This window comes from Scylla paramamosain, chromosome 3 (assembly GCF_035594125.1).
Source record: "Scylla paramamosain isolate STU-SP2022 chromosome 3, ASM3559412v1, whole genome shotgun sequence".
NCBI lineage: Eukaryota > Metazoa > Arthropoda > Malacostraca > Decapoda > Portunidae > Scylla > Scylla paramamosain.
The window spans coordinates 35,185,522-35,208,021 of NC_087153.1; the positions used below are offsets into that span (position 1 = coordinate 35,185,522).

The 22,500-nt window shown below is 49.8% G+C and overlaps 1 protein-coding gene across 1 annotated transcript in view; it reads left to right on the plus strand.

The window, feature by feature from the left end:
- The window catches only part of LOC135096724 (zinc finger protein GLI2-like), a 159,029-nt gene that overhangs the window by 135,527 nt on the left and 1,002 nt on the right, over positions 1–22,500 (plus strand). Inside the window, exons 5-13 of the mRNA XM_063998459.1 lie at positions 9,389–9,598; positions 10,511–10,728; positions 11,241–11,426; positions 14,119–14,268; positions 17,443–17,607; positions 19,163–19,414; positions 19,614–20,420; positions 20,540–21,013; positions 21,143–22,500. The exon at positions 21,143–22,500 is cut by the window's right edge and continues 1,002 nt beyond it. Of these exons, the coding sequence (XP_063854529.1) occupies positions 9,389–9,598; positions 10,511–10,728; positions 11,241–11,426; positions 14,119–14,268; positions 17,443–17,607; positions 19,163–19,414; positions 19,614–20,420; positions 20,540–21,013; positions 21,143–22,500 (3,820 nt within the window). The remainder of the gene's footprint in view (positions 1–9,388; positions 9,599–10,510; positions 10,729–11,240; positions 11,427–14,118; positions 14,269–17,442; positions 17,608–19,162; positions 19,415–19,613; positions 20,421–20,539; positions 21,014–21,142) is intronic.

Below are 22,500 nucleotides of genomic sequence, written 5' to 3' on the forward strand. Positions count from 1 at the left end.
CAGTAAAGATATTAATATATGTTTGCCACAATTTTGCGCTAACTTGCAAGATATTAAGTTTTTTTTTTTTTTTTTTTTTTTGTGGGGGTCATCTAAGGTCCATCGTCCCTTTCTCTTTTTTTAGGGGTTAATTCTTGCGGTCTTTCCTCGAATTTACCACGTGAAATTCCTTTTTTCTTGTGATTAGACGCGCTGTTATACACTTTATCAACCAACCTCTTCCTCTTCTCTCGAGGGACGGCGCGGCGGCTGGCTGTGGTTTTTGTCAGGCATCACCTTAGTAGTACCTCAAGTAAGCATTAGTATAAGTAGTTGGTGGTGGTGGTGGTGGTGGTGGTGGTGGTGGTGGTGGTAGTAATAGTAGTAGTAGTAGTAGTAGTAGTAGTAGTAGTAGTAGTAGTGGCAGCCTACGTGTTTTGTTACTACTACTACTACTACTACTACTACTACTACTACTACTACTACTACTACTACTACTACTACTACTACTACTACTACTACTACTACCACCACCACCACCACCACCACCACCACCACCACCACCACCACCCACAAACACCACCACCACCTTTACTTCAACAACAATTATCATCATTTTCGTAATCATTTGTATTGTCATTACCACATTACCACCGCACGCTTCAACGAACCACTGGAACCACTCCTCAGCTTCGTATTCTGAAACTCTTCTCCCCGCACCTCGATTACTTTCAAAAGGCTGTACTTGGGTTGACACGATTTTTAGCAGTTATTTTTTTTCGTGGTTCTCGCGACATATTAACATGATTTCTACTTTATTAACAGGAGAAGCACTCTTGAGAACTCGGGTGATCGTTTCTGTGGCCTTCTCTAAATAGTCGTGGAGAGAGAGAGAGAGAGAGAGAGAGAGAGAGAGAGAGAGAGAGAGAGAGAGAGAGAGAGAGAGAGAGAGAGAGAGAGAGAGAGAGAGAGAGAGCAAAGCGTGTCTGAATACTGACAGGCCTTATCACCAGCAACCAGCCAAGCATTCTCTGTCCTCGCGCCGTGTATCACTCAGGCATTAATTTCCAAATTGATTCAAGGGAGAGAGAGAAGACTTTTTATTTATTTTTTTTTCTTTGTCAATAATTCCTACCATTCAGCCGGGGCTATAAGTTTCTATCCGGAGTTTTTTTTTTTTTTTTCTTTAGCTGCTTCTCTCTCCTTTTAGCAGCAGTAACTTGGCATTACTCGTGTTGCATCTAATGAATGTGCATGCGATCTGGCGGTGGTGGTGGTGGTGGTGATGGTAGTCAGTCCTGTCTTTTTGTGTGTTTGATATAATGTGTTACAGAGATTTAAGAACTGAGTGTGTTGATAAGTTAATTTGATCTCTCTCTCTCTCTCTCTCTCTCTCTCTCTCTCTCTCTCTCTCTCTCTCTCTCTCTCTCTCTCTCTCTCTCTCTCTCTCTCAAAAGCTATCAATTTCTTGCACTTGATCTTGTAATTAATCCTCTCTTTCACTCTTTTAGCGCCCCGCCCACCGCCCGCATCCCACCCACAAGCGTTCCCATCCCAGCCCTATTGACTTTAGGACCCCACCCACACCCGCCCACCCATGAGTTCACCCCTTCTGCCACGTCCTCCTGCATTTATTTGTCTCATCTGCATCCTCATCCCTTCTTGCCCTCAACCCACCAACCGTACTGTGTTGATGTACTCTCTCTCTCTCTCTCTCTCTCTCTCTCTCTCTCTCTCTCTCTCTCTCTCTCTCTCTCTCTCTCTCTCTCTCTCTCTCTCTCTCTCTCTCTCTCTCTCTCTCTCTCTCTCTCTCTCTCTCTCTCTCTCACCCACATCGGCACCCTCTTCACACTTCCGCACTAGTGAGAGGAAAGGACGTAGGAAAGGAAGGGGGGCTAAATAACATACAAGATTTCCTCCCCCATCCCTCTCTCTCACTCTCTCTCCCCTTCTCCTGCCCTATCACTGTTCTCCATAAGCCCCTCATCATATAACGCCATAATGAAGGTGTTGGGTTACCCGAGTCACTGAGGGGAGAGGAGACTGGATTAGGGTGTGTAGGAGTTAAAGTATCGTGTGGAGTGCGTTTACATGGTGGTGGGCTTGTGGTGCAGTGGGGAGGAAGTAGCGGGAGGTGTGGTGGTTGTGGTGTGGTGTTAGTGGTGTGTTGTGGTGTGTTGTGTTTCTAGGTTTCTTTTGATTGGGATACGGTTATGATTCTCTCTCTCTCTCTCTCTCTCTCTCTCTCTCTCTCTCTCTCTCTCTCTCTCTCTCTCTCTCTCTCTCTCTCTCTCTCTCTCTCTCAGGATAATTCCATAATTTAATTTTTTGATGCGCAAAGTTAAAGAAGGAGAGCAAGAGACGCGATCACTAATTTAGTAGAACGTGATTGGAATATAAAGAATAAAACGACGAAATATCAAAATTGTTTACATCATTTATTGTAAGAGAATAAAACATAGATGAAGTTAAAGCATAACCTAGTAGATCTGAAGACTTAACAGTGATAAATGGAATTCAAAATAAACCAAATGCCGTAAGAAAGATAGGAGAAAATATTCCGATATGAACTATGAGCATTTAAAAAATCAACACTGCTTTAAGAGAAAAAGAGATGATTAATTAATTGCAGCTTTCAGGAAAAAAAAAAGTGGTAGGAGAGTTGTAAAAGGCAAGACCAGTTTTGTTTGGAGGCATCTTGATATTCCACTCATAAAGTAGGAAAGAGAGAGAGAGAGAGAGAGAGAGAGAGAGAGAGAGAGAGAGAGAGAGAGAGAGAGAGAGAGAGAGAGAGAGAGTTTCAAAGGTTTTCAGTACGTGATGAACGGGTAAAGATACTGGCTCACTCTGTTACATTAAAAAGGTTACATTACAAAGATGTAATACAGAAGTATTAACCCTTTGAATACCAATAGCAATATGACACTTAATTATTCATTTGAGCAACACTTGGAAATTTAGCAATGCAAAAATGGAAACTACGACCACTAAAAGATTTAAAGCCCATCATTTATCACTTAAGTTGACCTTGGTGTCTATCAAAAAGACTAAACCTGCATCACAACATTTTACCAAGTTTGAAAAGTTTGTTTATCATTTCGTTTACATGAAATCTGTCAAGAACACACTTCACACTAGCAACACAAGATTTTACCGAGTTTTAAGAGAAGCCACAGTAGTCAGTCTTAGCACAGGAGACATTAAACTTCCAACACAACATCATATTTTGAAGACAACTCATAACACTCAGAGATTAAAAGCATGGCACACGTAGGGAACTGAGAAGGACTAGATATATTACTTCACACAGTGTTCTTCACCTGCGACATTGGAGCAGCAGGGCAGGGCGGCACTGTTGTTAGTGCTGAGTCATTAGGGAGATGCATAAGAAGATTAGATAAATTTTATGGATGGAGACGATAGATGGAAATATGTAGGTACGTTTCATACAGGGACTGCCAAGTGACGGGCTGACGGCTTCTTGCAGCCTCTCTTATTTTATGTTCCTAATTAGAATACCATGCATGTGAATACTCAACCAATAAGGAATCAACACCAACCACTTGCTTCACTCACTGTATGAGCGGAGATAAAACACATTCTCTCTCTCTCTCTCTCTCTCTCTCTCTCTCTCTCTCTCTCTCTCTCTCTCTCTCTCTCTCTCTCTCTCTCTCTCTCTCTCATCACGACCCCTTCTGCCCAAACAACAACTACAAGCCAAACTCTCACGTCCTACTCCTCCGCACCCCTTCCCCGAACGAGACCCCCGAGGTAGTTACGGACACAGGAGGAGGAGGAGGAGGAGGAGGAGGAGGAGGAGGAGGAGGACGAGGAGGAGGAGGGCCAAGGGGTCAAGTCGGGTCACGCGAACGTCACCCGAGGGGACAAGAAGCTCTCTGTTACCTCCCAGGGTTCATAGAGGCCCTGGAGAGAGAGAGAGAGAGAGAGAGAGAGAGAGAGAGAGAGAGAGAGAGAGAGAGAGAGAGAGAGAGAGAGAATTGAGGCATTATCTAAAACACCTGGTCTGTCTTTATAGCTTTTGTGTTAATGGTTGTCGTAGTAATGGGTTGTAAATATTGTTTAACGTTACCTGAGTCGCGAAAATGTACAGAGACGAAAGAAGAAGAAGGAGGAAGAGAAGAGAGAGAGGCAAGTGAAGTAAAAAAAAAATCTTCTTCTTCTTCTTCTTCTTCTTTGTTACTTCTTTCTCACTTGTTTTTATCTCTTTGTCTCTCATCCTTCCCTCCATCTAATCTCTTCATCAGAGTGTCTACGTCTCTCTCTCTCTCTCTCTCTCTCTCTCTCTCTCTCTCTCTCTCTCTCTCTCTCTCTCTCTCTCTCTCTCTCTCTCTCTCTCTCTGCCAACTATCTTCTCAATTATCTGTTATCGGCTTTATCTTCGCTTCAGAATCTCTCCTTGTCTCTTCTTTTTTCTCTCTTTTTTATTTATCTTTTTTTCCTGTCGCCTCCCAAGCGCTTCAGAACAAAGTGAAGTGAGATTATATCCCTCTAGCACTTGCTCTCTCTCTCTCTCTCTCTCTCTCTCTCTCTCTCTCTCTCTCTCTCTCTCTCTCTCTCTCTCTCTCTCTCTCTCTCTCTCTCTCCCGTTGATTTCATTTATTCGCTTTCCTTTCCTCCTTTCATCCATCATTCCATTTTTATTTTCATTCTTGCCTCTTTCTCTTCTTAATTTACTCTCTCTCTCTCTCTCTCTCTCTCTCTCTCTCTCTCTCTCTCTCTCTCTCTCTCTCTCTCTCTCTCTCTCTCTCTCTCTCTCTCTCTCTCACCCATATCCAACCCACACATCCATCCAATCCAGCCACCCACCCACCCACATCCACTCACACACACACACACACACACACACACACACACACACACACACACACACACACACACACACACACACACACACACACAGACAAACAAACACACATGCTTTTGGCTATTAGGTGTGTTATTGTCGCCTTCCTGTACGTATGTTTGGTGGAAGGGGGAAGTGGGGATGGGACGGGAAGGGTGCCGGGGAAGGGAGGGGTGTGAGGGGGAGGGGGATTGGCACTCGTTTCCTCCCCGCCATCAGCTGAGCCTGTCACTCCCAATTGATATTTAAATGTGACTAATGAGTTTCTTATAGAGAGAAAGAGGAAGGAATGCTGTCCGTGTGTGCCTTTCGGTGTGTATCTGCGCTCTCTCTCTCTCTCTCTCTCTCTCTCTCTCTCTCTCTCTCTCTCTCTCTCTCTCTCTCTCTCTCTCTCTCTCTCTCTCTCTCTCTCTCTCTCTCTCTCTCTCTCTCTCTCAACAAAACACACCATCCACCTTCCTTTTGAATAATAGTAGCAGTTTTCACGAGAGCACATTTACAAAGTTTCCTCACTTACAGATATTTCACCCAGATTTATGTGTTTACCCCTCTGTTAGACTCGCCAGTTTCCCCGCGGCAGTGTTTTCGCTTCCACGTGTGTAGTGAAGCTACCCTTGTAATCAACGTGCATTCACCTTAATGTGTATATTTACCTGTTGCTTCCCACTATTAAATCACACACACACACACACACACACACACACACACACACACACACACACACACACACACACACACACACACACACACACACACACACACTTGAATAGTATTTGTAGCTATAAATGTGTCTTTTTTTTCATTACATTTCATTCGTTGGTATTGGTATGTGATCTTTTTATTCATTCTTTTCGTTTCCCTCTCTCCTGGAAGTGTATAATATTTGTAGTCATAAATATGCACCTTTTTTTTTTTTTTTCATTACTTTTCATTCTTACACTATTGGTATGTATGTTTTTTTTTTTTTTTTTTTTTTTTTTCTCCCTCCCTCCCTCCCTTGGTATGATTTCTCTCTCGTGTACATGTGTGTTTACCTTAACCAAGCTATTACCTTCCCTTTCCGCGTAGGTGGGCACTTTTCCGCCTCGCCAGCCACGCCGCGTTGCCTTCCTGCTGGTGTGCTCGGCGTGTGTGCCAGTTTTCATATTCATGGGTTCACCTTTACGCTGATGTGCATTTATTGGCGCGTGTATAGACTACAGAAAAGGAGAAGGAGAGAGAGAGAGAGAGAGAGAGAGAGAGAGAGAGAGAGAGAGAGAGAGAGAGAGAGAGAGAGAGAGAGAGAGAGAGAGAGAGAGAGAGAGAGAGAGAGAGAGGGAAATATGACCTAGTTAATGGAGAAAATTAGGCTTTATATCCGTCTATAGCCACGCCGCGAACAGAGGACAATCTAATGAACCTTCGCGTCCCCGGGATGGGCGTGGGAAGGGCCACCAGCTGGGCTAAGCGTGACGGTCCCCCAGGTTTAAGCTCCAACGGAAAATATGACCTGCTTGAGCTTACATTCTCAAATAGCGCCAGCATCCACTCCCTCACCCAGCACACCGCCTCCCTCCCTGGGTCCCGACCATAGCGCGGCAGGGTTCCCGTGAACCTCGGGGTAGTGTGTTTTGCAGCGCAACCTCGTGACCTGCACGGAGGTTATATAATGCTGCGGCGGCACTCTTGTGATGCTGTATGGTGTGCTCTGTTGCCCTACAGCAGGAACAAGCAAGTCAGTGAGAAGCTACATGACGTTGAAAGCGGCGGGAACTGTGCCTGCTTCTTAGTCCAGCGTTCATTGTGGCAGTGCATTTGGCAGAGTAACAGGCGAGCGGCAGACCTGTTCACTGGGCAGCGGCAGTCGTTGTGCTGCCACCTGGTGGCCGGGTAGGAGCCCGCACGCACGCGGCGGGTTGCATGCACCGCGCCATCAGGGTATTGACAGTAATAGAGGCAAATAACAGTAATTGCGACCTGCTGAGAGAGTCACCATCCTACCAACCTGCCCCACGGCTCTGCCACCCTCCCTCCCTACCTCCTAATGCCTCACGCCGCCACCCGCTCGCCCGCACCTCCCAGCTGTTCCCCTCCAACAGTAAACACAGTCATTGAGGCGGCGGACCCTTGATACAGTTGTCCCGGCAAGACGCAGCTCCCAGGAAAGGAATGGAGGCTCCACGCCTTAACCAGCAGCGCGACCACCATGGCACTTACCGTCTCTTGAAGCGAAGAGGGTGGAAGGAGGAAGAGGGGCAGAGGAGGAGGAGGAGGAGGAGGAGGAGGTAGAAGAAAAGTGAAGGAGGTATGGACGGGCCGAAGAGTAACAAGATGGTGATGTGAGACAAACGAAGAGGAGAGACAAATACCTGTGGTTAGGACAGGTGGCCGACATAACGACCAGGATGCGGAGGCGGCGAGGCGGGAGTTCAGACGTAGGTAACTTCTAGGAAAACAAGTAGATATAGATGAAGAAAAAGAAGCAGATATAAAAAAGAGGGACTTGGAGATAATGTGAAATTTGTCAAGCTAAGTACCTGTCTGGCCCGCCAACGACCGCCCCGTACAGTAATGAATGTGGTGACTGCGGCGGGCAGGTAATGACGGCTGCACCTGCCCGCTCCGTCGACGCTGTTCCGCCTCGGTGAGCGCGCGTCCCCTCCTCCCGTGCTAAGTGTCGCTCAGTCTGCCACTCAGGGCTCACGCATGCTCCTCTGTTGGGCCAATAAGATCCGCGATAAAATTACAACCATGGTCGCCCGCCGCCCCGAGCCACGATGTCATTCCTGCGTTGTAATCATGCAAGTTCGCGGTCTGCCTCTGATATCATGACCATTCACAGCCTTTACAGACCAGTCCGTGAGAGAGAGAGAGAGAGAGAGAGAGAGAGAGAGAGAGAGAGAGAGAGAGAGAGAGAGATCCAGGCAATTTTTACCTATCAAAACCAATCAGAATGGTATAATTAAAGTGTCGGGCGGCCTCACCTCATCGGGCATTCCTTCACGGGCGTAAAACAATAGTGGTGTTGCGGGTGGCGGCGAGCAGCGGCCGGGCTGACACGCGCCTCTGCCTCCTCCTCCTCCTCCTACACCTACCGCGTCCCCGCCAGCCAGCCCTCGCCCTCCCGCCCACCGCCGGCTGCGTCGAAGAGGTGGTCCTGGGGAAGAAAAACTGCCCAGGTCGGTTTATATTGGCGTGGAGAGTGTTTGATCGGGCGGGAGGCGAAGGAGGGCTCTTGCGGCACCCAATGTCTTTATTATCCACCTTCGCCGTCTCCGCCTTGCCTCCGCGGCCGTCCTGGACCTCCGCAGCTCCTGGTCCTAAGCGTGTCCCTGCGTCTTGCTGTCAGGCCTTTCATCACCATCCCTCACTGCCGACGCGATGTCATGAAACAGTGATGCAGGAAGGAGACCGGTGATGGTGTGGTGATGGATGGTGATTGGGAGGAGGTGTGATGGGTACTTCTCCCTCCCCCCGCGCCTCTCTCTTCCCACCCCTCCGCCAGAGTAGTCATCTGGCCACCGCTGAACACTGGTGGCGGGCTGAGAGCGGCGGCGGCGATGGTGATTGTGATGGCGACAATAACAACCGTTTGTCATGCACTGTAACAACTTTCGCTCACCCGACCCGACATGCCATTTGCTCCTCCTCTCCTCATCCCTTCTCATTTTTCTCCCCTTTGCCCAATCCCTCCTCCTCCTCCTCCTCCTCCTCCTCCTCCTCCTCCTCCTCCTCCTCCTCCTCCTCCTCCTCCTCCAGTCTGCTTGCCTGCCTAGATGCTTGCCCCCAGCCTCGGCTACAGACCTCGGCCACTATGTAGATTTATGTTAAGCATCGAGAGGCGTGTATGGATTAACGGCGCAGCGGCGGATAGATTAGCAAGGGCCGGGCCGGGAGTCGCGCAGGGGAGGGACACGCCGCCCGAATATGGCCACTTGGATCGTCTGATGCTAATACACCCGCGTCATTTTTCACGCCCGTGTCTCCTCTGGGCGACACACCCGACATCCTGCGAGCCTCTGTGGCGGCTGCTGGAGGGACGCGGCTTCTTCTCCTGCTCCTCCTCCTCCCCGCGGCAGGAAATGGAGAGACAGAGATAAAGGAATGGAGAGAATTATAAAAGCCATTCCACTGTCGCCTCGAGTGTAGCTTTGATGTAGCCCTTTGTGTGTGTGTGTGTGTGTGTGTGTGTGTGTGTGTGTGTGTGTGTGTGTGTGTGTGTGTGTGTGTGTGTGTGTGTGTGTGTCTTTGCTTGTGTCGGGAGCAGGTTTATGAGACTGCGATGGCCTGTAGGTGTAGGATGTCCCGATGTCCTTAAGTGTAGGATTTCCAGATAACCTTACGAGGTGCTCCTGATGTCTCTACTTGTAGGATGTCCCAGGTTCTTATGTGGGCGTCCCTGGGAGCTCTTATGTAATGTGGGGCGCCCCGGGGCTGCCACATACTTAGGTGACGTCCTCATGCCATTTACTTCTAGCGCTGCAGGACCCTCAGGGCGTTACAATGTGTTAGTGAAGTCCCGCCCTCAGTGTGTCCTCTTGGTCTTACGGGGTGTCTCTTCTTCAGGTTCTCGGTTACCGTCCCCGCGGCCCAGCTTACGTCAGAGCCGCAAGAGGGCGCTCTCCTCCTCCCCCTACAGCGACTCCTTCGATATCAACTCCATGATTCGCTTCAGCCCCAACTCCCTCGTCTCCATCATGAACGGGTCCCGCTCCTCCTCCGCCAGCGGCTCCTATGGGCACTTGTCTGCAGGTGAGCGGCTCTACTTCCCATCAGGTGGGTGCCTCGTGTCCTTGGGTAGCTGTGAGTGATTCCGTTGAGATTACATTAGTTGTCCTGTAAATACTATGAGCGCCCGTTTTCTTCTTCTTCACTTGGGCTCCGGACTAGAAGGTCATGCATCCTAAGTATTCCCGCGTGCAGTTGACTTGATGACTATATTAAACCGGCTTGATGGTGCTCCCCTCCTCCCATCCTCCCCCGCCTCACTCCCGCCAGATGATGTGCTTGAATTAAATACATAGACAAGATACATTCAAGCTGTTTAATTTTCATCGTATATATGTAATTTGGGTTACTGTAATTATCTTCATTCCCCACCACACCCCAGGCCCTCACCACCACCACCACCACCATTACTACAGCCTCCACGTCTAACCACCACCACCATCGCCACCGCCACCGCCACTTGCCTCCCTTTCTGGCATGATCATCACTGCCCCCCCATCACCACCACCAGCCACCTCGCCACCCCCACCACTACTGATCCCATTACCGCCAACATCGTCATTACCATTGCACTCACTAATGGCCACCACCACCATTACTTCAAACCTCCCCCTTCCCCACCACCGCTAACACCAGCACCAGCAACTCAGTGATTTGGTCGCAACACCCTCGTCACCACACACGTCACGTCCACACATGTAGTGCTAATGACCTTTGCTGTTTTGTGATACTTGTCACTGGTGTTATGACCGCACCACTACTACTACTACTACTACTACTACTACTACTACTACTACTACTACTACTACTACTATCACTACCGTTTTCAACTACCTGTACGTCCGTTAAAATCTTATCAAATCAATAGCATCCCATCTCTCACCACCACCACCACCACCACCACCACCACCACCACTTCTCCCTGTCCTGGTTAACATGGATTCTTTCCCTCCCCCGCAGGAGCCATTTCGCCGGCGCTGGGGATGCACCCCGGGGTGGGGGCCGCCACACACCTGCAACAGCTCCAGGCACACTTGATGCGGGGAGCGTCACTCCCCAGCTCCCCCTTCCTGGCGCCCTCCCCGCTCCTGCAGCACGGCGCCCCTGCCCCCTCCCACCAGAGCCTCTTCTCCCTCACCTCGCAGCCCCCACCGCCCACCTTGCCTCCCAAAAACGAGGTAAGTGTTGCTCCCTTTAGGTCTCTCCAATTCTTTTCCACTCCTGTGTTTGCAGACTTTCAAAGAATTAAGCTTTTACAGCAGAATCAAGTTTAAGATTCTCCCATAAACCTTGTTACTACTTTCCCAGTGCAGGACGGTCCTGGAGGGCTGCTGCATTGACCTTATCATGACCTGCATTTGGTTGTGTAAACAGATAAGAAAACGCAGGACTTGGAATTCAAAAAATCAGACAAGCATTTTCACCAGTATTACTCTTAACTCTCAAGCCTCACTGTACCAGAACAGGTTGAGTGAAGTCAAGGAGAAGCATGGTATATAATTATTGTAGAGTTCATTAGGACACGTAAGCTGTGGCCAGACCTTCCTTTTAACTTTAATTAGAGGAGTATGCACAAGCCCCATCCTTCCATCAAGTCTCACCTGAGTATACTTGCAGTCTGCTAAACTCTCGACGTCCTCCTTCCCGCAGCAGGTGAAGAAGGAGTCCCCGACCATCTCCAGCACCATAGAGGAGGAGAAGGGTTCCAAGGAGAAGAAGGAGGCATCCAGCACCACCTCGGGGGCGTGCGGGGCTGTCAGCGCCTCCCGCCAGGGACGATGACGGCCTGAAGGAGGAGCCACCGGACTTCATCGAGACGCATTGCCATTGGCGGGAGTGTAACAAGGACTTCAACACGCAGGACGACCTGGTGAAGGTGCGCACCAACCTCCTTGTTACTAGTTCTCTCTCTCTCTCTCTCTCTCTCCTCTCTCTCTCACTCTCTCTCCTCTCTCTCTCTCTCTCTCTCCTCTCTCTCTCTCTCTCTCTCTCTCTCTCTCTCTCTCTCTCTCTCCGTTATGATCTGCTTCTTTCATTCTCTCTCCGCCGCTGGCATTTACACATACCTCCCTCCCTCCGTCCCTTTTTCTCTATCATTCCTGAGAGAGAGAGAGAGAGAGAGAGGAGAGAGGAGAGAGAGAGAGAGAGACTCTAATCCACACACACATTATTATTGTATCTTATTTTTCTCTGTGCATAATTAGACCTGCCGCTGTCTCTCCTTCCCTTCTCCATCCCCCACCCCAACCATTCCTCCTCCTCTTCTTCCTTCCCCCATCCCACCCCGACACACCCTCCCGCACCCTCGCCTCTGTGGGGGAGGGGAGACGGCACATAATACTTACACTCGCAGATAACTCCATGCTGGGAATGAAAGATTATGCGAGGTTAAAATTTGAGAAAATGTAAGTAGAAAATAAAGACACAAAGGATGAAATGATACTGCGAGGAGAAGGAGGAGGAGGAGAGGAGGAGGAGGAGAGGAGGTGACAACTTCATCAAGAGGACTCTGGTAAATCGACCGCCTCAGGGAAGGAGTTGAAAGTTCTTGCAATGCAGTGACCACCCACCTTCCTACCCTCCTATCCTCCCTCCCTTGTCCCCTCCCTCCTTCCATCATCCTCCTCCCCTCCCCGCTTGAAGCCCACCCGCCCAGCCACCCACTCCTCCTCCTCCTCCTCCTCCTCCTCCTCCTCCTCCTCCTCCTCCTCCTCCTCCTCCTCCTGCGTCCCATAACGAAGGGGATGACGACAAAGTGGAACAGAATGAGACAGAAGCAAGATAAATGGAGAGTCTTTTCTAACTCCTCTCGCTCTCTCTTTCTCCACCTTTATCCACTTATGTTACCTCTCTCTCTCTCTCTCTCTCTCTCTCTCTCTCTCTCTCTCTCTCTCTCTCTCTCTCTCTCTCTCTCTCTCTCTCTCTCTCTCTCTCTCTCTCTCTCTCTCTCTCGTTATTGGTGTGTTTTCCATCCTTCCTCTCTCCTTCCTTCCCTTCATCCTATTTCCTCTCCTCCTCCTCCTCCTCCTCCTCCTCCTCCTCCTCCTCCTCCTCCTCCTCCTCCTCCTCCTCCTCCTCCTCCTCCTCCTCCTCCTCCTCCTCGCTGTTCTTCACCTTATGTTCTGATTACTTCATCTCTAACCGCCGGACCTACACTCATTTTTTTCCTCTCTCGACATTTGTCACCGTGATGCTGCAGGCGACTTGGCCACCTCTCTCTCTCTCTCTCTCTCTCTCTCTCTCTCTCTCTCTCTCTCTCTCTCTCTCTCTCTCTCTCTCTCTCTCTCTCTCTCTCTCTCATCGGTAGAGCCAATTAAACTTTGCTATTTTCCTGAGTGTCATTTTGGTGTTGATTGCCTAGCAGCAGTAGTGGAGGAGGAGGAGGAGGAAGGGTGGGGGTGATTGAGGTGTTCAGCGTGGTAGGAGAGGGAGGGAGGGAGGGGGGTGTTAAGGACGTGGTAGTGGCGGTGGTGTTGGTGGTGGCAGGTGGTAGGTGACGTGGTGTGTGTGTGTGTGTGTGTGTGTGTGTGTGTGTGTGTGTGTGTGTGTGTGTGTGGTGGGGATGCTGGTGTGAGGTAGTGTTGTGGTTTTGCTGGTGATAGGTGGAGGGGGAGGAGGTGGAGGAGGAGGAGGAGGGGAGGGGATGTGGAGGTTGGGTGGTATCGAGGAGTGAACTGGTACAGAGAGAGAGAGAGAGAGAGAGAGAGAGAGAGAGAGAGAGAGAGAGAGAGAGAGAGAGAGAGAGAGAGAGAGAGGTTGTTGGTGGGACTGGAGATGCTGGGATAAGGAGGTATAGGCTGAGGTTAGGTTAGGTTAGGTGTGTGGACGAGAAGAATAGAGGACAGGGCAGGGATGTGTTCACGTGATGATCAGGTTAGTTTAGGTTAGACTAGGTTAGGTTAGGATTAGGTTACGTTAAGCTAGGTCAGGTTAGATTAGGTTCGGTTTGGATTAGGTTAGATTGTTAGCTTAGGATGAGATTAGATTAGGTTATGTTAAATTAGGTTTGGATTAGGTTAGGTTAGGTGTGTGGATAAGGAGAATAATTGGGGAGGCAGGGGTGACTTCCCGTGATGGCAGCCGCAGTGACTCTTATTCTCCTTCGCTGTTGCATTTGTCTTGTGGCGGCAACACACTGCGCCGCGCTCCCAACACTGTAATTTCGTTGCCTCGCCTTTGTTATTTGGCCAGCCCGCTCTCTCTCTCTCTCTCTCTCTCTCTCTCTCTCTCTCTCTCTCTCTCTCTCTCTCCTCTCTCTCTCTCTCTCTCTCTCTCTCTCTCTCTCTCTCTCTCATCCCTTCCACTACATTTTCCCTTCTTACCCCTTTCTCCCCTCCACCACAACAACACTCATCCCACCATTCCTCATCTACAACTTCTCTTTTCCCCTCAGTCGTAATTCGCCTCTCACCCCTTCCTTCTGCCACAACCCATTCCTCACCCCTCCCTCCACTTTCACTATATATTACCCCTTATCCCTTCCTTCTCCTCCACCACATCTCCCTTCTCTCACCCCTCCCCTTCCACTTCATCCCAGGCCTCACCCCGCCCTGTTTTCTCTCCCGCAGCACCTGAACAACGACCACATCCACGCCAACAAGAAGTCGTTCGTGTGCCGCTGGAAGGACTGTTCACGCGAGGAGAAGCCCTTCAAGGCGCAGTACATGCTGGTGGTGCACATGAGGCGACACACGGGGGAGAAGCCTCACAAGTGTACGGTATGTATGGCTGTGTTTGTGTGTATGTTCATGCCGCCTCTTGCATTCCTCCGCGCACTCTTTCTCATTCACTCACGTTCCGAGCCGCTTCAGTTTTTGTATCTCACGTTCCTCACCTTCACCTTTCTGCACCCCACTCAGGTGTACGCAATGCTCCTCCTCGCGCAGGCACTTGTATGTGTCTTCCTGTCTTACGCCAAGCGCTTTCCACTTGTCTAGCTGTTATCTGTTACCTCCCCTCGCCCTCCTTCACGACTCCACACGCATCCTTTAAAATTTAGGTTCTCCCTAGCATTTCCTCCTCACTCTTCACAGCGACACATGGAAACTGTGTTAACACTATATATATTGAGTAAGCCATCCAGTAGTGCAGGAGTTCGTCCATTCTGCTCTTAGTCGGCAGGATCCTTGTTGGAATCCCGGCCTCTAACCATTAGGTGGAGCCTTTTGTCCTACAGTGAAGTCACTGAGGCTGCTGATGATGATGATATATTCAATGTGCATGTGTATTTACACTGCGAATGTTTGAAAATAAACTGACGTCAGTGCAGCCTTCCTGCGACGCCGCACTAATACTGAGAAGCCTTAATCCGGTATTCCACCAATCTAGATGCTTTAATACAGAAAAACAATGACATTCAAATTCACTTTTAAAGTTTCCTAATATATTTCCAACAAGTTGCTTAATAAACTACTAAATTCCGTTTCACCGTACACTTTTTGTTCAGCATTCATGTCCCAGGCACCCACCAGCTCATTACAGAAATGGATGTTTACATGTAGAAAATTCATCTTGAACTAAAAAAACAGATAAGAAAGATCGATGCAGGATCACCACACCGAGGGCGTGCAGCGCATCGAGCAAGGGAAAGAGCCATCACGGCGCTCAAGTCACACACTCGCTGCCACTCACTAGATACACCACAAGGTCGCATTATCTACGTAAGTTGGGTGGGCAGATAGTGAGCACAGTTGTACGAGTGGCAGCTACAATATTTGTAACGAGTGACAACCAACTTCATCGCCCTCCTCTATCCACGACACCGAGAAGCTCGCCTCACAATGCCTTGGATTGTGTGGAATGTCACCGAATTCTTAGAAAGGTCAATCGCTCAGTTCATTGGGACGACAAAAGCACACGTCTAAATTTACGTTACTCTGAGTATACGAAGACATGACTTATAACTTCGGTAGATTTTCATCTTCGATTTGAGTTTCCGAAGCAGTGTTTCGTTAAGCTTTGAAAGACAGTGCGTTGCGTTGCTAAAGGACGAGAGGTCACCTTAATGTGATGCCGACGCTCAACATCTCGTCACCGAATCGACGTGATGTTTTCCGTTGCATGTTGATGACTGCATTAACTCTGTTTCCTCGGCAATCCAATTCTTGATTTACATATTTCAAGCAGTACATTATTGCGCATGAAAAAAAAATTGCATTGTATTATTATTTTTTCCAGTAATTAATGTGCTATACATTTGTCATAACATAATTCTTTAAAGACTCTGTTACTAGAAAGCGCGGGAACCAAAAAATATTGTACTTGTCTCTCGCGTTTCTTCAACACAGTTACCCTCACACATTCCTGCGTCTCTCTCTCTCTCTCTCTCTCTCTCTCTCTCTCTCCTCTCTCTCTCTCTCTCTCTCTCTCTCTCTCTCTCTCTCTCTCTCTCTCTCTCTCTCTCTCTCTCTCTCTCTCTCGTATAAGTGACCAATCCACTCTAGTGTCGCAGTGTATCCCTATTCGGCATATAATACCTTTCACGAGGCTGTGTCCCTCGTGTTTGCATCGAACATATTAAGCATAACGCAGAGAACATTCTTCCACCCACTCTCCTGTACTCGTAAACTTGGAAGCGCAGTGATGTGAGCGATGAGTGAGCGCCATACTGTGTGCGTCAACCTGTCCCGGGTGGCAGGGTCTCCTACCTGGTCCCAAGGTGGCGGCCGGTCACCCTTACCCGCAGGTATCGCCTAATTAGCCTTAATTAACACACATATCACACCTGTTAGGCTGGTGGTGCCGTTCCTCCCACCTTATCTCCATCCCGTTTTCTTCCTTTCCTTCTCTCTCCCTCTCAATCCTCCTCCTCCTCCTCCTCCTCCTCCTCCCTCCTCCTCCTCCTCCTCCTCCTCCTCCTCCTCCTCCTCCTCCTCCTCCTCCTTAGGATTATTACCACCTCGCTGCCTCCCATTTCTTCACTCCCAAATATCTTTATCTTCAGCATCTCTTATTATCTCCTCCCGCCCCTCCTTCCTCCCTCGCCTCCCGCCTCTTCCATAACCCACTCCCTCCCCATAACCCCCACCACCTGCAACCACAAGCCACATTCGCGCACTTATTGGGTGGTGGCGGGACGGGCGGGGGCTGTGGGGACGGGGGTAGAAGCACGGCGGTGGGATGATGACAGGGGAACACAGAAACAATAAGGACTTAACAGCAAGTGCACTGATCCGCCAAGACCACCCCTCACATCCATTCTGCACCCGACCTCCACTTCTACCGCCATCCCTCTCCCCCTTCCCACCGCACGCCGCCTCATCCCCCTCACCTCCACCACACACCCCCACACACACACCTGCACATAAGAGGAGAGGGACGGGAGGCATGAGGGGAAGGGAGAGGCAGATGGTAGAAGGGGGAAAAAAAAAAAGTTAAGATTTACGGGGGAGAGAGAAATTTACACTTGGTAATAATATGACGGTGGTCGACCTCCGAGGTGCTATGAAGTGATTGTGTGGTGGAGGGCAGGGGAGGTTGTTCTCTCTCTCTCTCTCTCTCTTCTCTCTCTCTCTCTCTCTCTCTCTCTCTCTCTCTTCTCTCTCTCTCTCTCTCTCTCTCTCTCTCTACTGCGTCATTTACCACCAAAACAGACAGCAACAACAACAACAATAGCGTGTCTAGGAGAAACGCTGACACAAATAACTGGATTATATGAAATACATCAGTTTTATCCACTGCTACTGAATGTGGAGAATAAAAAGTAAAACCAAATAAAAAGAAAAATCATGTAACTGAAGCCAATAACACACACACACACACACACACACACACACACACACACACACACACACACACTCACACACCACGACGACAGCCATTGCCACTACCACTTCTACACCTATCCATCAATCTATCTAGTGCCGCCGCCTCACCGCATTCTTCCCTTGTAGTTCGAGGGTTGCTACAAGGCTTACTCGCGCCTGGAGAACCTCAAGACTCATCTGCGCTCACACACGGGGGAGAAGCCCTACATGTGTGAGTTCCCGGGCTGCACCAAGGCCTTCTCCAACGCCTCCGACCGCGCCAAGCACCAGAACCGCACCCACTCCAATGAGGTAAGTACCACGGGAGTGAAAGGAACACACCAGTGACGCGAGTGTCCTGTTATGTTAGAAGGAGAGGGCTTTAGTGCACAATAGGATTACATAGAGAAGATTGACTGGATAACGAGGATTAATGCCCACCGGAGAGATGTGAGATAGAAAGAATATAAAGGAAGCTGCAAGAAGCCGTCAGGCATACACGTGCAGCATACCTGCCTATTTCCACTTATCCTGATCAGTAAATTTATCTTATCTTTTAAACCTCCGTAATGACTCAGCACTGGTCTAGCACCTTATATGCTTGTTGTAAATGTGAAGTTACGTAATTCTCATTCAAACGGGACAACGAAAGATAGATATACGTAGCTAGTAGAGAGGGAAGGAAAAGTGTGCTGTGTCTACTCAGCACTTTAAACTGTAGGCATTTAGTGTTCATACAAGTACAATGAAGTAGGTGTAGAATATATTGTAGACTAATGAAGTAAAAAGGAAAAAAATACCCCGTAGCCAAATACGTGAGTGATATGAAGCTCACTGTTAAACTGATTTGAGTGGCATATACGCTGAGTACAGAGAGAGAGAGAGAGAGAGAGAGAGAGAGAGAGAGAGAGAGAGAGAGAGAGAGAGAGAGAGAGAGAGAGAGAGAGAGAGAGAGAGATGCCTCATGCCTCTCAAGGGAACTGAAATAGGGAGGATGGTGGAGGGTTGAGTCCATTCAAACACTGTTCATGTTGAAAGTGGAAGTAAATAGACGAAGAGTGAAGGATGTGTGTGTGTGTGTGTGTGTGTGTGTGTGTGTTTGAGATTTCACGAGCGGGGGATGATTTAAGCTTGAGGAAAAGGGATGATTTAAGCTTAAGGAAAAGAGACCAAAATAAAGTGAGGCATCAGCGGTAAAGCCAAGCGCGGTCGGCTCGGTGTGTAGTGGGTGGGCGGCGTGGCGGGGCAGGGGAGCGTGTTCGTCGTGAGAATGGGGCTGGCCAGGGTGGGGCAGCTCGCAGCGTGGGGTTAGGCGGTGTGGGCGGGACCGTCAATAACCTCGGGTCAGTCAAAGACGGTCGTGGGTTCTTGAGATCTTCATTTAGATACGTTAGACTGAGAGATGACTGGCGGGCGTGGGCCACTGTGTGTGTGTGTGTGTGTGTGTGTGTGTGTGTGTGTGTGAGAGAGAGAGAGAGAGAGAGAGAGAGAGAGAGAGAGAGGGAGAGAGAGAGGAGAGAGAGAGAGAGAGAGAGAGAGACTTTTTTCCATAAATTAAACACTTGCTATGAAACTTATAGTTGGCTTTTCCCCTTGCTCACCGAATGAGGATCACCTATCCGGTAGGTTATTAGGTGTGTGTGTGTGTGTGTGTGTGTGTGTGTGTGTGTGTGTGTGTGTGTGTGTGTGTGTTTTCATGTTCCTTTGTATAGTCATACCCTTTGATTTCCTATTATCATTCTGTGTTGCTTGTTGATGTTTTTGCTGCCTGCTCTTGTTGTTCGTTATCATTTGTGCATTTTTAAAGAAACAAAAGCCAGGATCATTATCTTCACTGATGTTTAACACAACATGATTCATCCAACAGAAACCCTATGTGTGCAAGGCGCCGGGCTGCACCAAGCGGTACACAGACCCCTCCTCACTAAGGAAGCATGTCAAAACAGTGCATGGTGCTGACTTCTATGCCTCAAAGAAGCACAAAGGTAATGACCACCCCACCAACAACCCTGGCGGCGGTGGGGCAGGCAAGGAGGGAGGCGCCGCACACCCTGAGGGCTCACCACACTCTGATGGCGGGAAGGGAGGCTCTCTATCCAGCCCCTCTGTGAAGTCTGAGGTAAGATAGATGGTGTCCAGGATGGAAATAGGGAAGGATATGACAAGAGTGATTGGAAAATGGAAGACTGGATATCTTAATCTAAACCATTTAACTTCAAATCTTTGGGTATATTAGCTCCTAGGCTAAATCATTGTTTGACTTGAACATTAAATTTTAAGTTTTCACCAGTCTCAAATGTCTCTCCTGTGTGCGGCAGGACCCCACATCACCAGGGCAGGAGCAGCACAGTCCTCAGATGGACACAGTGGTGGGTGGTGGTGCCACACCCATGGATCAGAGCCGCTTGCTGGAGGGCCCCATCAGCGACAATAATATCAGTACAACAGGCGGGTATGAGAGTGTGCTGGAGCAAGAGGAAGCCTGGGACACGGTGGAAGATGACCTTGAGGCAAGTGTCGACCTGCCAGTAGGGGTTGCAGCTCTCAATGGTCTTGAGGGCTCCATAGGAAGCCAAGTCAACCTGCAAGAACGCAACCTCAGGAACAGATTGAAAAACCGTCTTCAGGCCAAAGGCTTGGCCAACATTCTACCCAGCATCCCCGGTGGGCCACGCCGCACCCTGGGCAGCGGTGGTGTTGGGGAACTGTCACAGCGCATCACTGACCTCAAGATGACCGGAGGCCTGACCACACCACAGCAGTCCCGCAAGACTCTAATAGACCTCAACTTCCGGGCAGGCCAAACAGCTCTCCAGAATAATCGCAGAGACTCCAACTCTACCGTCAGCACCTACTATGGGAGCATGCGGAGCGACTCCTCCCTCCACCCTGCCAGCCGCAGGTCTAGCGAAGTGTCCCAGGTGTCAGCCGCATCAATGGGTCGCCAAAATATGGTGCCTTCTCCCTATGATCCCATCTCCTTAGGTTCCTCAAGGCGCTCCTCAGAAAACTCAAACTTCAACATGGCAGGAATTGCCCAGTCCATGAGCTCTCACCTGGCCAAGTTGCAGCGACGGGCCATAGCCACCAGTGAGCTGTATAACACCTCAAACCTGGTGGTACAGGTGAGTCATTCTCCTTTATATATGATACAGCTTTCTACATAAATATATTTCCAGAAATATTATTAAAAAGCACTTTATTCATTTAGTCTGTGGCATTAATGCAGTGCCTCCCCCCACAGACCCAGAACATGTCCCTCAGCCAGGACAACCTGCAAGGTGGTGGCTGTGGGTGGGCTAACAATGGCAGCTCCATGGGTGCCATGAGTGCTTCAATGGGAGGAAGTAATTTTAATTCTATGGGCCCTCTTGGCTCCATAGACCCACACCACACACATCACCACCACAGCAGCACTCACAGCCATGGTCACAGTTCTCATCATGGACACCAACACCACCAAAGCCGCTGTGAAGGACCCCGGCGTGCCTCTGACCCTGTGAGGCCCTTAGAACGTGGCCTGGGGCCAGAGGAGGAAGGGGCGCCCAGACTGCAGCGACACCACAGCTACACTTCTTTCAACTCTCGCACACCCTTGCCACCCATCACCCCCCGTCACCACCCCAACCACGGGCTGCAGCTAGATCAGGTGGCTGAGGATGAGCCCATTGAGAACAAGCTGGTGCTGCCTGATGACATGGTCCACTACCTCAACCAGGTGAGGTGACAAGGGAAGCCATTCCCTTAGGTTGTCATCTTGTGTTCCATCTCAAATAATTATTTTGTGTTCCATCTCATTTTATTAGATTCATGTCCAGCTTTCCTCTAATATCTATTTCTCTTTCAGAAGGGAACTGGAGGTGAGAAGTCCAAGTGTGACCCAAAGGACACACGAAGACAAAGTAATGGAACCCCCAACACCTTGCCAAGTCAGCAGATGCCCTCTCCTGCCTACAGCAGCCAGCCTGTGCCCAGCCCAGCCTACTCCAATCAACCCATGATCAGCCCAGCTTATTCTAATCAACCCATGCCATCTCCAGCCAACCCCTACCAGTATCCACAGGCCTCCCCAGGGTACTCCATCCCCTCCCCTGCCCATGGATATGGTGGAGTTGCAATGCAGCCACAAGTGCCACCACAGCAGCAGTTCAGCACAGGGTTGCCTGCTCCTGGCATAGCCCAGGGCTTCAATCAGATGTCCCAGCAGTACCATCACCAGCAACCCATTCCCCAGGGATACATGCAGCAGCAGCAGCAACAGCAACAGTATCCCCAGCAGCAGTACACACAGCAACAAGGACAGCAGATGATGGGACAGCATGTTTACAATCCAATGATGCAGCAGCAGCAGCAGCAGCAAGGAAGATATGGGGGTCTGGGCCTGCAGCAGGGAAGTGGTGGGTATGGCATGGGCCAAGGGGGATATGGCCCAGTTCATGCCTGTGGTCATCTGGCACCTCCAAACTTACCCACCCAAGCCTATCAGGCACCCTGTGCAGGGTGCCAGGGTAGGGGAGGGAACATGACTGGAGACATGAGTGCCTACCAGGGCCAGCATGGACCAGTGGCCGGCTGGCATGGCTCCCAGATGAATATGAACCAATTCCAGGGTGTCCAACAATATGGACCCCAGACACAAGGTACGCAGCAGCAGCAGCAGCAACAACAGGGGATACAGCAACAGCAAGGACCACAGCAACAGCAAATGGGAATGATGGGAAATCAGGCACCTATGGGGTATCTTGGCATGGGACACCAGTACCAAAACCCCATGATGATGCCAATGCCTTATTCAGCATCCATGTCAGGTGATGTCCAGTGCCGTGATGTCAGCCAGAGTTCCCAGAGCAAAGGTGGTAAGTCTAGGACTTCCCCTAAAGGCAGCAGTGCAGTTGTGGCCAGTGATCCTGCAGCATGTGGCACTCCAAGTGGCGCTGTTTCTGGTGCAGCTGCCACACCAGCCACCAGCAAGACAGTGCAGCCACAACCACCAGACACCCCTGACACAGTGGCAGCAGCAGCAGCAGCAGCAGCAGCTACATTACCAGCTGGAACACCAGTTCCAGCGGCAGTAATCAACCCAGCTGGGGACACTGCCTGTGGTGACACCAAAGCAGGGGAGGATGGCGCAGCGGTGGACAGCAAAAGCAACAATAAGAATTTCATGAAGCCCGACACATACCAGCGCACACTGGAGTATGTGCA